The following is a 16,392-nucleotide window of genomic DNA, read 5'->3' as shown; positions in this document are numbered from 1 at the left end:
TTTCAAGCCTGTAGTAATAGGTAATGTATCAGAGACTTCAAACTGCAGATTTATTTAAATGAATGCCAAAGAGAAAAAGTCCTCTGGAAGAGGAAAATGAACAAAATAAAACTGATTAAAGATTAAAGAGCTTCTGTGAGAAGTTATAATTATTCATGGTATAAAAATGGATGTTAGAAATGAACATCTTCCTTCTGCCATGTAGCTCTAATTATCTCAGAAAAAGTTACTTGATTAAAGATACTTCATCCAATCTTAATATGGCCCATATTAGTGATATAATATTCGGTTTCATCAAATGTTCTGCAATTTTTTTAAAGTTGGAAATAATCATTTACTGTATACAACTTTCCTTAAATTCTTTGAAATATTTATAAAATGCAAGTGTTTTAATAAATCCATTGAAAATAATGGAAATTTATCTTAGTTTTGTGCAACTTTCACAAAAGATTGACATACATTTTTGAGAGAAAATGATAAACACTAACAGAATGCATACATTACAAATAAATGACAACTATTTCAGGGCATTGCAGATTGTTTTAGTAAACTATGGCATTTTAATCTCAAAGAAATTTTGTGGCACATTTCTTTTTTAATCCTAATTAGTAATTTCATTCAAAATATAGTTTGATAGGAAATGGACTAATAGAAAATCGGCATTTCCTCTTAAGAAATTGTGGCACATTCTGGCCAGTCCTTTCAATTTCAAATTTTATTCTTTAATGTTATGAATTAGAGTTCAAAATTAATTCAAAGAATTTGACTAGGAAATTACAAGAAATGATATCTGCACAAGAATATCTACAGCCTGTTTAATTTTGTATGTGGAGAATATGTTTCTATGGCTGAACTTTGGAACCTGGCTTATATTTGGTAAATTCCTTTAGGAATCCATTCTAATCTTCCTTTAGGGAGAACTCAACAGAGGCCCTTGTAACGATCCATATGCTTCCTTATACTTCAGGGGTGCTATAGAAGCTGATGGCGGAAAAGAACAATGCAACAGTTACAAACACTTCTCATTAACTGAAGTTGTTGGGTCTCTCGGAGGGAGCACACTTTCTCAGGTATATAAATATACTTCCTAGAAAATAGCTATTCAACTTTTTTTTATTATATAGGAACTGAACTCTTCTGTTAATAATAGATGTTGAAGGAAGGACCCTGTGTTAATCTGGATAGTCAGTGGAATATTCCAGATATTGTAGGAAGGTTCATTAAATGTCTTTGTGCTTCTAGCAGCAAAGACTGGCTTTAGGACATTATTGTGCAGTCATTCAATTGCTTATGATTTTTTCAGGCCTTCTGGTACATATGATTTTGCCAGAATTGTCTGTCATTAACCACTTCTTTGAGTGGTTTATGATTCTGTTATCAGTTATACTACAGGTAATTCTCAGCTTACAATCATATTGGAGCCTGCCCATTGTGTTCATAAATTGTGACAGTCATAAAATGGGTCAGTCACATTTTTATGACCTTTTATATGGCAGCCATTAAGCAAACATGGTAGTCATAAAGTAGACACTACAGTTGTTAAGCAAACTGATGGTTCTCTGGGGGAATGGTTTTGCCAAAATCCAGAAGTGTCTGTTTTCAGCAAAACAATTATAAAATGTAGTCATATGACCATGAGTTACTGCAAATGGCCCTATTTGCAGCCTTGTTCCTGATCATCCAGTCACTTGACTAAATGACGGGCCTCACCATCAGAACTTTGAATCCGCATCATAAGTTGCCCCAGGGCAATGACCTAACTTTGAATAGTTCCTAAGCAACCTATTGTAAGTAGAGGATACCTCTATTAGCCTTCCTTCATCTGTCAGCCTCTTTTGATTCCCTTCCCTTTATTTTTATTTTATTTTTTTAGCATTGGAGTCTTCTCCCTTGCTTTGCAGTATACAGCCAATATGAAATATTAGAAAATATTTGTAGCTTGAGTTGTAGATTTTGGTAGAGGTTTGTTCTCCAAGCTTGCCGTTTAGCTCCCAGATGTTTCATTACCAAACTAGGTAAAATCTTCAGTGGGACTTTGGGTGAAATCTTTATCTAGTACTGAATGATGCTTTCTTATGGTCTAATCTATTCTCAATAAGTCAAAGAAAAATATTTTCTTTGTTCCTGATAATCAATGTTTCACAGCCATTTGTTATGACTGGATATAATAAGGCATTGTCAATATATACTACCTTTATTGTCAGTCTAATATCAGTGCACTTTAATTATTTTATCTAGGTTTCTAAGAGTTTTTCTTCCAGATAGCTGGCATCTCTTTATTTTACTTAAGCCACTATCCCTTGAAATGCCTTTGTAGTCTCTCATTTCCCTTTCAAAAAAATTTCCTAAAGTCATTTTCACACTTCCAGCTATCAAGATGACATCATCAGCACATCTGTGGTAATTAATGTTTCTTGTAGTAACTTTAATCCCAGTTTCTCTTGCTAATATGCATGCTTTATTTTGCATATAAGTTAAATGAATAAGGTGACAGTGTGTCTCATTGGCATGCTCGTCCCCCATTTTTGAGCCAGTTAGTTCCATATTCTAACTCTTCCTGATCATAACACAAACTTTTAGGTAGTAGGAAGGGTTAGGGTTAGGGTTACCTTCCAACTTGGGGGGAAGGTGGTCATCTTCTAACATTGTCCTGCTTATGAATATCTGTTTTTCTTGGCAGAATACTGGAGTAGTTTATCATTTCCTTCTTCAATGAATCATATTTTTCAGAGAGAATACACTTTCAGCACTATAAGTCATAATATCCTTAGGATGCAAAAGCCTTCACCTCTATGGTGTATTAGTTCTTGAAGATGGCATTCAATCTGTTGAATTCAATTCAATCCAATCCAATCTGTTTTGTTAGTATTTCTAACATGGTATATATCAGTTTAATGTATTTGAAATTTTAAAAGATATCAGCGAAATATGTAGAGAGCATACCTCAAGATAATCCTGAGATTCTGTTAATTATTTTCATGGGGAAAAAATGATACTTTGGTAGATAGATACCATGGAATTTGATCATTACAAATCAGTCTCCATTTTCTTTTTGTTATGCATTGAAATTTTAATGTGTAATATTTAGTAGAAAAAATGAGTGCCATTATCTCCCATCAGTTTTCAGTATTCTAAATGTCCATATGTAACAAGAAAAAAATGAGTAAGTTGTTATCAAAGACATCAACCAGGATTTTTGAACTGAATTTTTGCTCATGCTTCAGTTATGGAAAAGCATAAAGGGCCAGATTTATATCCTTTCTGAACAGCAAGTGATAGCTTTCTAAAATTTACAGAGTCGTAGTGATTAGAATGCAGTACTGCAGGCTAATTCTGCTCACTGCCAGGAGTTCGATCCTGACTGGCCCAAGATTGGCTCGGCCTTCCATCCTTCCAAGATCTGTAAAACCAGGACCCAGATTGTTGGGGGCAGTATGCTGACTCTTTAAACTGCTTAGAGAGGGCTGTAAAGCACTATTAAAGGGTATGTGCTATTGCTATTGCCACAGGAAAAGTAGAATTTACATGTGGAATTAATACAGATATTACTATAATGTCAAACATATCAAATGTCATTACATTAATAATTGCATACAATTTCTTTGAATTTAGGAAATTGATTTTTTTCTAACAAAGAGTTGAAAGTCTTTCCCGATATAATTTTAATTTGTATATCTATTATTTGCACAGAATCCTGGTTGTTATCCGGTAGAACTGGAGAGAGGTCCTCGTGGCTTTGGATTTAGCCTTCGTGGTGGAAAAGAGTATAATATGGGGCTATTTATTCTTCGACTAGCTGAGGAAGGACCTGCCATTAAAGATGGGAGAATTCATGTAAGTATGTATTAGACCTAGTTGGTTAGATCACCTATTGTTTTTAAAAGCGAATTTAATATTAATTTGCTATTTTAAATATCAAATATTAAATATTTATTCTATATATAAGTATTGATACTGTTCTCTGCCATTTTTATTAAATGTGAATTTATGCAATTATTTTCAGGCAATTATTTTGTACTCTATACTCATGTTTACTCTAACCCAGCTTTGGCAATAGGAAGAGAGAATTCTTGAGACAGAAATATTTAAATGAACTAATGCTGGTCATGAAAATTCAATTATATTTTTTTGTGGAAAGGTCCTATCTAACAAAATGTAAATATCTAACCTTTCACAGCAAATTCACTGGAACATAGTCACCATTTTAAAATATCTGCTCTAATATGGAAGGAAAAGTGAGATAGTAATTAAACTCAAGGATTGCATTGGAATTTTACCCAGATCTCTTATGTTCAGTCCATATAATAAGAGTATTTAAGAGTGTAATGCATTTAATACATTTTAGTATTCATGCTTATTGAGTGTAGCCCCACATTGGAACAAAAGTAGTACACTGCACACCAAAACAACTAAACACGATAACAGTTTTTTCTCGAACGCCATCACTCTGCTAAACAAATAATTCCCTCAACACTGTCAAACTATTCACTAAGTCTGCACTACTATTAATTTTGCAATCGTACCTATCACCCATCTCCTCCCACTTATGACTGTATGACTGTAATCTTGTTGCTGGTATCCTTACAATTTATATTGACCATTTCCTAATATGATTCGATTGCTTATTTGTTCCCTATGACTATCATTAAGTGTTGTACCTTATGATTCTTGACGAATGTATCTTTTCTTTTATGCACACTGAGAGCGCATGCACCAAGACAAATTCCTTGTGTGTCCAATCACACTTGGCCAATAAAGAATTCTATGTTCTATGCTATGTATATGTTAAGCATACAATAAAACATGCTTTTTTTCTCCTTTAACATCTTAATGAAGTTCAGGAAAAAACCTGTTTTCTGGAAACTTTTTTCTTTCTTGTTCAGCTACAAGAAACAGCTTGTTTCATCTATCTGAACTAGATGCTCCTCTGTAGAGATCTCAGATCTGCTAATGCCATTGCAAATAATTGGTTAGTCATCTTTCTTAGGAATGTGCTTCACGTTTTTTTGGCCCATGTGGTATTCATATTTCTGGGGGTTCATATAATGATCAGACATAGTACAGTACTTCAGCACTCATAGTACCTCAGTATTCATCGTTAATGAGTTCCAGGAGCTGCATTGAGTACCAAAAACAATGAGTACTAAACAATTTTTTCCCATAAGGAATAATGTAGTGAGTCATAAGGCAGCCAAAACTGACAAGTTCTAGTTTATGTGTCGAGTACCAAACAAACCGGAACAAAATTTTTGCATCAAAATGTGTTGAGTACCAAATGTGATGAGTTTCAAAGCAGTTTAAACCACTGTATAGACAAGAACCATAATACAACAAACATTAGCGCTAACATGTTCTTTTTATTGTTTTGTAAGAGCACATCAGCATCAGAACCTTAGTGTTAAGTTTGCAATCACGTGAGCAGCCTTAGCTAAGGAAATAGAAATTACTGATAGGAAAATAAATAGAATTTAATGTGATAGTTCTCGGACTGAGGATTACATTTCAAGTTTGTAATCTCAATACTTTAGAAGTGTTGGGAGTCTGATTTTTCACTTTTTCCCTGCTCAGCTGTAGAGCTGAACAGCAGAAGCTTAGTTTCACATTTTAACATTAATTCTTTTTTATACTTAGTGGACAGTGTTTTATAAAGAGAAAATAGAGCCTAAGACGAAGTTTTGGAACTGTCATTTAACTAGCCTCTTAGACCCCACTAATTCATATTTTTGTTGGCTACTGTCCTGTCCCCAGTGTTGCTTTCCAAAGTTTTTTCTCTCTCTTTCTAGACTCCCATCTTTTTCAAAAACACTTCCCAAATTCTCTGAATGCCATAATAAATGGGAAGAATGTATGCATATTTCCTTCTGTTACGTATTTATTCTAGCCATATGGAATATTACCCATACTTTCACATTAGTTTTTATAAGTATATAGATTGCCATTTATACAGTCTGTAGATCATCTCCAACCTCATAGCTAGCCTATATCGCCATTCAGCAGCCTTACATCAGTTACAATTCTTAAAGCTTGAATCTTTTTGAATTATCTGGAGAGTAACTGAGTGGTCTGGTGAGGATCAAGTTTATATTAAGAAATAAGTGTTGTTATGGATTACTCTAATATTTGTGATAATGTCAGTATTATTAACTGGGTTTCAATTAAGTATAACATAAGGTAGAATGTTAAAGTAAGTGTAAACAAAATGCTAACAAGGAAAATAACTTTTTACAACTTAATGAAGATGCTTTTCTCCTCAGGTTGGTGACCAGATTGTTGAAATCAATGGTGAACCGACACAAGGAATCACCCATACACGAGCCATTGAATTGATTCAGTCTGGAGGAAACAAAGTTCTACTCCTTTTGCGACCAGGGACTGGATTAATACCAGACCATGGTATGATGGGACCCCAACTATTGAGTGTATGAACTACAACTGATTTATTCAGCACAGTACAGATGTATTTATTGCTAATTTGAATAACTAGATGTTCAAACCCTAGAAAATTATAAATGACCTATTTAAATATTTACTTACAAGTTGGATTTCACCTTGTAGCTACTGTTTTCCAGAGAGCTTACAGTGACAGCTAAAGTAATTCAATAATAATAAAAGTTAAAATTGTGCAGTATAAATTTATTGTAGCTCACAACTTGATGTATATTTCAGAAATACCCTGAATGTATATAGATCACAATAAGAATGTAAGAGCACAGGAAAGTAAGGTTGCCTAAAAGACCACAATATATAGAGGTAAAGATGCTACTTGAGGAAAGCATGCAATAATTGGAACCGTAAGCCTAACCTCCTGCCAGAAGCCATCTATTCCACTTCACTTAGCAAGCATCTGGGCAATGGGCTGAAAAGTTTATCTCAATTCCCAGAGTATATGTAGGAGGTGAACTTTGATTTTAAATGTTCACTTAAAATTTACAGTTGCAAGAAAAAGTATGTGAACCCCTTGGGATTACGTGGAGTTTTGCATGAATTAGTCATAAAATGTGCTCTGAACTTCATCTAAGTCACAACAATAGAAAAACACAGTCTGCTTAAAATAATACTACACAAACATTAGTTGTTGCCATGGTTTAATTGAACATAACATGTAAACATTCACAGTGCAGGGAGGAAAAAGTATGTGAACCTTTAGACTTAATAACTGGTTGACCCTCCTTTGGCAGCAATAACCTCAACCAAACGTTTCCTGTAGTTGCAGATCAGACCTGCACAACGATCTGGAGTAATTTTGGACCGCTCCTCTTCACAAAACTGTTTCAGCGTAGCAATATTCTTGGGATGTCTGGTGTGAATTGCTCTCTTAAGGTCATGCCACAGCATTTCAATCAGGTTGCGGTCAGGACTCTGACTGGGCCACTCCAGAAGGCATATTCTGTGCTGTTGAAGCCATTTTTTTGTTGAATTACTTGTATGCTTTGGGTCATTGTCCTGTTGCATCACCCATCTTCTGCGGAGCTTCAGTTGGCGGACAGATGGTCGTACGTTTTCCTGCAAAATGTCTTGATAAATACTGGAATTCATTTTCCCATCAATGACAACAATCCGTCCAGGCCCTGAGGCAGCAAAGCAGCCCCAAACTCTGATGCTCCCTCCGCCATGTTTTACAGTGGGGATGAGGTTTTGATGTTGGTGTGCTGTGCCTTTTTTTCTCCACACATAGTGTTGTGTGTTCTTCCCAAACAACTCAATTTTGGTTTCATCTGTCCACAGTATATTTTGCCAGTAGTGCTGTGGAACATCCAGGTGCTCTTTTGCAAACTTCAAACGTGCTGCAATATTTTTTTGGACAGCAATGGCTTCCTCCGTGGTGTCCTCCCATGTACTCCATTCTTATTTAATGTTTTTCTTATTGTAGATGTGTCAACAAAAATGTTAGCATGTGCCAGAGATTTCTGTAGGTCTTTAGCTGACACTCTAGGATTCTTCTTTACGTCATGAAGCATTCTGCGCTGTGCTCTTGCAGTCATTTTTACAGGACGACCATGCCTATGGAGAGTAGCAACAGTGCTAAATTTTCTCCATTTGTAGACAGTCTGTCTTACCATGGACACATGAACATCAAGGCTTTTGGAGATATTTTTGTAACCCTTTCCAGCTTCATGCAAGTCAACAATTCTTGATCGTAGGTCTTCTGAGAGCTCTTTTCTGCGAGGCATGATTCACATCAGACAGTGCTTCTTGAAACCAGTAAACCCAAAACAGGTGTCTGTTTTTAAAGGGCAGGACAGCTGTTAGCAACACATCCAATATCATCACACTGATTGGAGTCAAGGTTGGCTCACTCCTGGTTCCAATTAGCTCTTGGAGAAGTCATTAGGCTAAGGGCTTACATACTTTTTCCTCCCTGCACTGTGAATGTTTACATGTTATGTTCAATTAAACCATGGCAACATCTAATGTTTGTGTAGTATTATTTTAAGCAGACTGTTTTTCTATTGTTGTGACTTAGATGAAGTTCAGAGCACATTTTATGACCAATTCATGCAAAACTCCACGTAATCCCAAGGGGTTCACATACTTTTTCTTGCAACTGTATTTTGTTTATTATTTATTTGCTGCCCATCTTGTATCAAAACAACTTTGGGCGGGTTAAATCTTGCTTTTCCACTTTAAAAGCACTCAAAGCTGTGTTAGGTACTGGGTACTTTAAGAAAAAGGGTAGTATGATCTTCTCAACATACAATTTATGTTGTCAGACAGATTTCCCACTGCTGATGCAGAAAAGCATATACATATAGCTAGAAAACAAGTTTTATTGTGTCTTCTCTCTGCTTATTACACCAATAAAAAGCTAATCTGCTGTCTCTTTTCTCTTTTGTCTGCTTTGTCTGCTCTTATTAGAACAATTAGATTTTATAAAGTATACATTAAAAAGAGCAAAACCACCCCATACTAATCTTAAGATTTCTCCAAATCAGATTTTTGTTAACCTGTTATCTTCCAGGTACATTGGAGATAGTGACATCATCTCTAGTGAGAATTCTTAATATACCTCTACTGGTAGGGAATTCAAGGAGTTGTAGTCTCCAATGGATCTGGAAGGCCCTGAATTGTAATAGGCTGTCCTAAAAAATTCTTTTGATGGGATGCTGAATTTGGAAATATCCAAGTCAGCTGAGATACTCTCCTCCCTCATATTCTTACACTCTGCTTGTAATTATATATTTCTTTTACTCTTTGCTGTGATTTTTGGTATATAGTCCTGGGCTTTTTCTCTTCCTCCCTCAGGTTTGGCTCCTTCCAGCTTGTGTTCCTACGTGAAAACTGAGCAGCATTAAAGCTTTCAGGGCTTTCTTTGGTCTTTCCTTAAACTTGGTAAATCAGCATGTATTGTGATTAGCCACTTTTTATTTGTTTTGAATAATAGTTTTTCACTCAGCTAGTTTAAATTTGACATGAGTTGTGATAAGTGTAGGCCACAAGTAACACAGAGGAATCAATTTTAGAGGTCCTTAATTCCACATACTCTAGTTCATTATCCAAGGAATAGAAATGAGACAAGCCACCTGCTATAACAATCACTTTTTCTAGCACACCACATACTATTGATGTATCTTTGAGTAAAGTTCCTGCATACTTCAGCATCACTGTTATGCTTTGTCTCCCTTTTTGTCAGTCCTACTTTTTGAAAATCAGAAAATGAAATTCTAATTCTGGCACATAAACGAGATGCAATGTCATTTCTCTCCTCTCTCAACTTGAAAAGTTGGTGAAGAAGAGAACTAAGTATCTAGTGGCCATCCTTTATGCAGCTAAACTGTTTAATTTAGTCAGGATTTGTGCCATATTGGCCATATTTGGGATTTGATTGGCTCTACATGATTGTAGTTCTGAGAGTAATCCACACAGTGCTACAAAATGAAAATCAGTGGTAAATAAATTAAAATGAATTAATGGATAAGGAGAACAAAGTATATATTCTGAGAATAAAACCATCTACAAGAGAAAGAAATACTGTTTTAATTGTCGTACAGAAAAAGTATAACTGAAATTGACTAAAATGTGGTTTCAGAGATTTCCTGTTGCAAGAGAAAGAATTGAGACATAGAAACCAGGTTTCCAGAAGGAATAGTTATCCTGTATTATAGGGTACTATATTTTATCATACATTATATTATACATTTAAAATCTAAATTTTCTTATAACATACTTAAATATAGTCTTTTCTTATAGTAATAAGTTGTTTTTGCATATTTCAATCATAATTGGAAGGGTTTTAAAGATTGATAATATCTTTTTATTGTTTTGCTCTTATACATTATTTTTTATTTTGATATAGGTGGTCTGGATAGTTTTAATCCAGTATCCTCAAGTGTAACCCATGGTGAACAGACTTCACTTCCCTCATCATTACATTCTGCTTACACATCTGAAGCATCTCATTTGTCAGAATCAGAAGCTCTAATGAAATTTCAGATGTCTGAGAAACTAGAAAAACTGAAGAACACTGTGCCTGAAAAGAAAAGCACTTTAATGGAAAACCATTTGGAGATAAAGAAAACAGTTTGTCCACAAAGGCAAGTGAACAACTGGGACCACACTTTCATTCCAGATAATAAAGTGATGCACAGTACTGCACAATTAGCATCGGGCAATGCAGCCAGTAAAAGCCAATCAGCTAGTCCCCAGAAGTTGAGCAATAGTCCTTCCAGAGATCATAATCAACTTCCATTCGATAAATCTAAGAAAAGTGAAACTAAACATCTAGATGAGAATTGCTTAGACCACTTAAAAAAACCAAAAAGAAATGAAAGTGGTAATCTGGGAATCTTTGAGAATGCTGATATAGAGAAAATCCTGGCCAAGGGGAAAAGAGACCAGTCTGTCAGTCCCCAAAAATATCCAAAGAGAGAGAGAAGCAGAGAAAAACTGAACATAGACTTTCAAAGCAAAACAGCTGCTAATGATACAAGTTCTAGTAGGCTGCTAAAAACTGAAAAGGTAAAATTAGGAGTCACAAAGGAAATAACAAAGCCAAATTTATCTACAAATAACTCAAAATATCCTTCAGAGATACAGTACACCAAGGTAGGAGAACAGTTTCTCTCACTTTCTAAGACTAATCAGCCTGGAAAGAAAATCTTGGAAGATGAGAATATGAAAAGTTCTAAGCAATTTCACAAGTCAGATCTTCCTGATGATTCATTCATTTCTGTGGATAAAAACTCTAGACTTGAAGCAGATGAGCCTCTTTTCCTGAACAAACTTACAGATAACTTGGAGCTAGCTGATAAAACCAAAGACGATGGAATGTCCAAATCCGAGAGCAGTTCTCCGGTAAAGAAAACAATAGTTCCTGGACCTTGGAAAGTACCAAGTACAAGTCGTGTCACAAAAGCAATGGGTCTGACTAACAAACGGGTTTGATTGACCAACTTTTTTAAGAACACATTTTAATCAGGTTTTTAAATGTAGTCATTAAACTTTTTCCCAAAAAACTCATATTTTTTTTAGACACTGTGACAGAATGGAAAGTACATTTGATTTGATCTTTTATTAGGCTGCATGAAGGACCTTTTCAGATTGCATATCAGAAACTCTTCAAAAGCTGTTGTCCTTTTGTCTCCTTTGAAGATGGTGTCCTGCTGCTCCTAATGTTGCACTGCTAAGATTTTCTGATAGTATTGTATGTTAATGAACATTATTTAATGCCTATTATTAGTGGATCATAAGTCACTACTTGTTCTTGTGCCAAGTTATCTACTGTAGCCCATTGAATCTTTTCCTGCATTTTCCACTGCCACAGAAAAGGATTTTGTTTAAAATGGGTGTTTACTCAGGCATGCTGCATGTTTACATAGGGAATACTTCTAAGTTCTCACAGCTAAAGTAAAGGCAGGGTGGGTGTGATTTTCTTGACACTGAGGAGTCAGAAAGTTAACATACACTGTTGCCTTTTTCACAGTTTTTTTCTTCCCTTCCCAAATTTCTAAATCTGCAAAATAACTGTAAAAAAGACAGTAGGCCTTTATCAATAAATATATGACACCTTGCTATTTTATTCTATATTGGTTTTATTATTTTATCTGTGATACAAATCGAATCTTAGAATTGAGCAGTTTGGAAATCACATTTAATGGGATGAGATTAGGAAAGCACATGTGTCAAGCACATAATCAAATTATTTCCTGATACTTATTATAATACATATTAAAATTAGAAATTAAACATGCAATGGCTGCATATGCTGCTTAGCTTTCTGTCATGCTATTTGTCAGAATTTCCATCTGTTGTTGGTTGTTTTTTGGGTTAATGCTGGCGAAATACTTGAACATTTGTTGCCTTGCTCGAACATTTTAAAATCTTAAATCCCAGCAAGCAAAATAAATTAGAATTTACCCACCAAAGTAAAATTCTTAAGTATTGTCCTTGTGCCTATTAAAGAAGCCTGTTACACTGACTTCCAAGTCTGTACATAAAAAGTACTTCCAAATTTAAAAGATCTCTCTGAAATTTCTCACTGCTTGTGCATGATTATCATAATGGGAGGAATGTTATGGGTATAGCACATTAATTCTTCAGGCGTATAGGTCGTTGGAGTGGCAACCTCTAGAACAATGAACTCTTGTAATTTTTAAAAAACCATTCTGGCAATGAATGGTTTCCTTTGAATGGATTTGAATGAAAGGCAGTGGTCAGTTAAGAAAAATAAAAATACATTCTTACAGATCTTAACAGTTGACATGGATAACTTAAATAATTTTTATTTTGAGTGTGTGTGCACACATGGGTATGTATTTAAGATGTTTAAAGTCTTTATTGAATTGCTCTCTTCCAAGTTCCTCATGCTTTTCGGATGAGCCATTTTGTATTAATTTTTCTTTTATCAGTACATATTCATTTTTCTACTGAAGGTATTTTTTCTCCCCTTTTTGTCGTCCTCTATCTTTAGTTTTGTAGTTATCATAAAATGCTAGTTTTGTACCTGCTATAGTCGAACAACTATTTTCTGTGATGTCTATAATTGTTTTATATTGGTTAGGCAAGTTTGCTTTTCTTCATACTTTGGGGAAACCTAAACGAAATATCAGTACCATAGTCCTCAAACTAGCAGCAGACATGTAATTGTGCACACCTGTTTGATATTGCTTCTAACTATTCTGATACTAAGAGTCTCCCCTTTATAGTAGTGAAATTGGTATTCTTATTTCCCTATTTTAAACAGAAAAAGTGTAAGCCTCCTATTCCATACTAGCAAGCTTCTTCTCACCAGTAAAATTACAAATTCTGTCTAGGCAGAATCTTCTTTTGTATATGCCTAGATTTGCAATTTAACATATTATCTCACTTGCTAGCAGCCGAGGGCTTTAGAGATGCTGTTTTCAGAAGATTTTTTGTTTGTATTCAGATTTAGATGGCTGACATACAGTTCTCCTAGTCTCTGATTTATTTGCTTTGAATGCTTTAGAAGTCATAGAAATAGATGGGGGAGAGACTCTAGGTCTTTGGTAATTTCGTATAATCTCAAAAAGGGACTGTTTTTTGAGAGATTAAACTGCTGTGAAACTGCCCCCCCCTTCTACCCACCGCATGATTTGAAACTGTTTTCAAAGAGAATATAGCCTGCCACTTTGGAAGTGCTAGTGTTGCTTGCCGATGGTCTTCCTCTTGTGCTGATCCTATTAGCCCAATTTATCAGAAGTAATCAGACCAATAACACATGATATATCAGCATGCCAGTCAACTATTAAAAAGCTATGGACTTTCCAGAAAGAACTGTTAGTGACTATGAGATCGACTAATGAAAAGGTTTAGCCCTAAAGCAAACACAGATTCAATAGGTTAAAGTCATTGAAGCTCTTTGGACCCACAGATATAAAAAATACAGAAAACAAAAGAGTTCAAAGGCTACTTATTATTCATCATCCTACAACCAGATATGACATTCACATAAACCATGGAAGAATGTGAGTTTACCAATCTGCAAAATCCATATGTAATAGCTCTGAACAAAAGTTCTAAGACTCATTTTACTTAGATATATGATAGAGCTTAAGACTTATTCAATAATATTCTCCCCATTAGTTTATTGATTCCCGTTTCTTGAAAATAGTTTGTACAATAGCTCAAATTATAGTTCAGATGCAGTTGAATTAAAAACTCTATTCCTTAGACATCTGAGTATTTCTATTGGAATGAAGTACTAAGACAAATCAGTTGTAGAAGACATCAACTTTTTTTTAAAAAAATTGTCATCTGATACAGCTTTTAATGTGTATTAATTGTGTGCTCTTATCATTTACAAACTCGAGTTACTGTAGGAAGTATATGCAAATATTGTAGAATATTACTGTGAAAATATTAAATATCTGAATTAGACTATGTAAATTAATTTGACAAATATCATGAGGCAACCTTCAAAAGGTTCTATATATTTTGTCACAAAATAATATTGAATGAAAACTGCAGAAATATCAAAATAATAAAACTGAAATAACTTTATTTTCCAACTATCCAGATATTGTTTATCCATTTAATGATGTGACCTATTTTGTTGTCTTCTGTTTGATGTGAGCCCTTTTTTCCAGAAACTTTGTATTTAACTTGATGATAATGATTTAGCAATGTGGCCTTGGAATGTTCAGAAAATATGGTTGTATTGGATGTAAATGTTTTATTTTGTACAGCACCTTTATATATTCACTTCTCAGATTCTGATTAGAAAGATCTGTAAATCACTCATTATTTTTTATATAGATACATTAAAAAGAACATCTGATTTAATAACTTTGATTCTTTGTTACCCCTCTTAATGAAAACCTTTCTCCTCTTGGTCTGTAAATTAGAATACCATTAGACAATGTATGATTTCTACTGCACCAGTGGACTCTCTTCCATGCTTTTAATTGAATATTCTGCTGGTATCTTTAGTTGTGGATACAGACACTTCCAGATGAACATTGCTCTCCAGCTATTTATTATTTCACAGAATGGCCACTGTGAACACAGAGAGACTGTGATAATTTAAGATTACAGAGAGCAGTTAATTTAGAAGAGTTTCCAAGACACTCCTCTGCAACTGTCTTGGGAAGACTTGGGAATGGCATTTGGGAGGAAGTAGCAGGGGCAGGCTACAGTAAGGGTATATGTAGGAACAATTTGGAGACAACTGTAAAGAGCGTAGTGAGAGATAAGGGAAATTGATCTGTTAATAGGAAAATATGGATTGTAGGATTCTTTTGGAGAAAAAAAATTAAGTACTTTGATTCTAGATCAGATGAGCTGGAAGTATGTGGGGAACTTTATAAGGTTGACCAGAAATAAAAGAATGGATTTGCATTTTTGGTTTTTACATCATCCTTACTGTGATTGAGGCTCTTCAAAAAATCACTAACAGTTTGCCATTCTATGATCTTTGTGACATCACATGCATGTACAAAAGGGATGGAGCTTTTGATACAATGCGGCTTAATTCTGCAGACATCTCTGTATGAATCTACAGCTAGCAATAAATACTTGCAAGCTTATCCCTTTCACTTGAAAAAAACCCACAGCATCACTGACTTCTCTCTTGACTTCTGTTTTATTTCTCTTTACTAACATTTAATCTCAAATACTATCATACAACTTCCTTCAGCAGCTTACCAGAATGCCAATAATAGTTTATATATAATACAGAATGTTCTAAAGGTATTGCCTCCAGAAAAAAACATGGATTGTTTGAAAAAGAAAACCTACTGCATAAATGTTAATGATAGCAGCCAAACTTTGATAACTCTTTTTACAGGCCCATTAATACTGTGAATTTAGAAACATAACAGATAGAAAAAAACATATGTATAAACTGATTTGTGGAGATGGAAGACGGAATACACATTTAAGAAAATGTTATATATCCACAGTTCGAACAATTGGAGAAGGAATGTAAACCTTTTAAATAAAACTTTACAGTAAAAAAATTCAGAACCAACCCAGTTGTCACTCTAACTGCTAGCAATTAACAATATTATCTAACCCTGCAAAAACACGAGTTTCCAATTGTTTTGTGTAAATCATCGATAGCATATCAACATTTTAATTCTATCATGGATAGACTGCCTGCTAATTCAGATCATTATTTGGAGAATTCTAATAGTATCTTTAAATTAAATCCCCATGGTGTGTGGCAGATCTACTCTTAGCCATCTTCTGTTATTGCTATTTTGTGTTACTGAGCAATGAAAAATTGAACTGTAAAATGGCTGAAGAGGCTTATTTGTATTTTGTGGGAATAAATTTCATTCTCCTCTCCCAGTACAGCAAAACAAGCAGGCCCAACTATCATTCAAGAAATAAACTATGACGGGCATTTTGAAATGTAAAAAGTAGGTCAACTGCAATTTACAGAAAATAGGTGAGCTTGCCAGAAACAAACACCATATTAAATTATTACTAGTA

General features: G+C 34.6%; 1 protein-coding gene across 4 annotated transcripts in view; it reads left to right on the top strand.

Moving 5' to 3' along the window:
* Positions 1–14,748, top strand: part of MAGI3 (membrane associated guanylate kinase, WW and PDZ domain containing 3) — a 124,634-nt gene extending 109,886 nt beyond the window's left edge. For 3 of the 4 annotated variants that reach the window (XM_034414275.3, XM_060689721.2, XM_087889364.1), the window contains 4 exons: positions 968–1,070; positions 3,691–3,834; positions 6,255–6,393; positions 10,295–14,748. In XM_034414275.3, the coding sequence (XP_034270166.2) occupies positions 968–1,070; positions 3,691–3,834; positions 6,255–6,393; positions 10,295–11,382 (1,474 nt within the window). In that variant the 3' untranslated portion in view covers positions 11,383–14,748. Of the gene's footprint in view, positions 1–967; positions 1,071–3,690; positions 3,835–6,254; positions 6,394–9,243; positions 9,331–10,294 lie in introns of all 4 variants that reach the window. The other variant, XM_034414276.3, reaches the window with a different exon arrangement.
* Positions 14,749–16,392: the final 1,644 nt, after the last annotated feature.

This window comes from Pantherophis guttatus, chromosome 3, assembly GCF_059756535.1.
Source record: "Pantherophis guttatus breed Tessera chromosome 3, ASM5975653v1, whole genome shotgun sequence".
NCBI lineage: Eukaryota > Metazoa > Chordata > Lepidosauria > Squamata > Colubridae > Pantherophis > Pantherophis guttatus.
The sequence above is the reverse complement of the archived record's forward strand: the minus strand, read 5'-3'. Positions and strand labels throughout refer to the sequence as shown.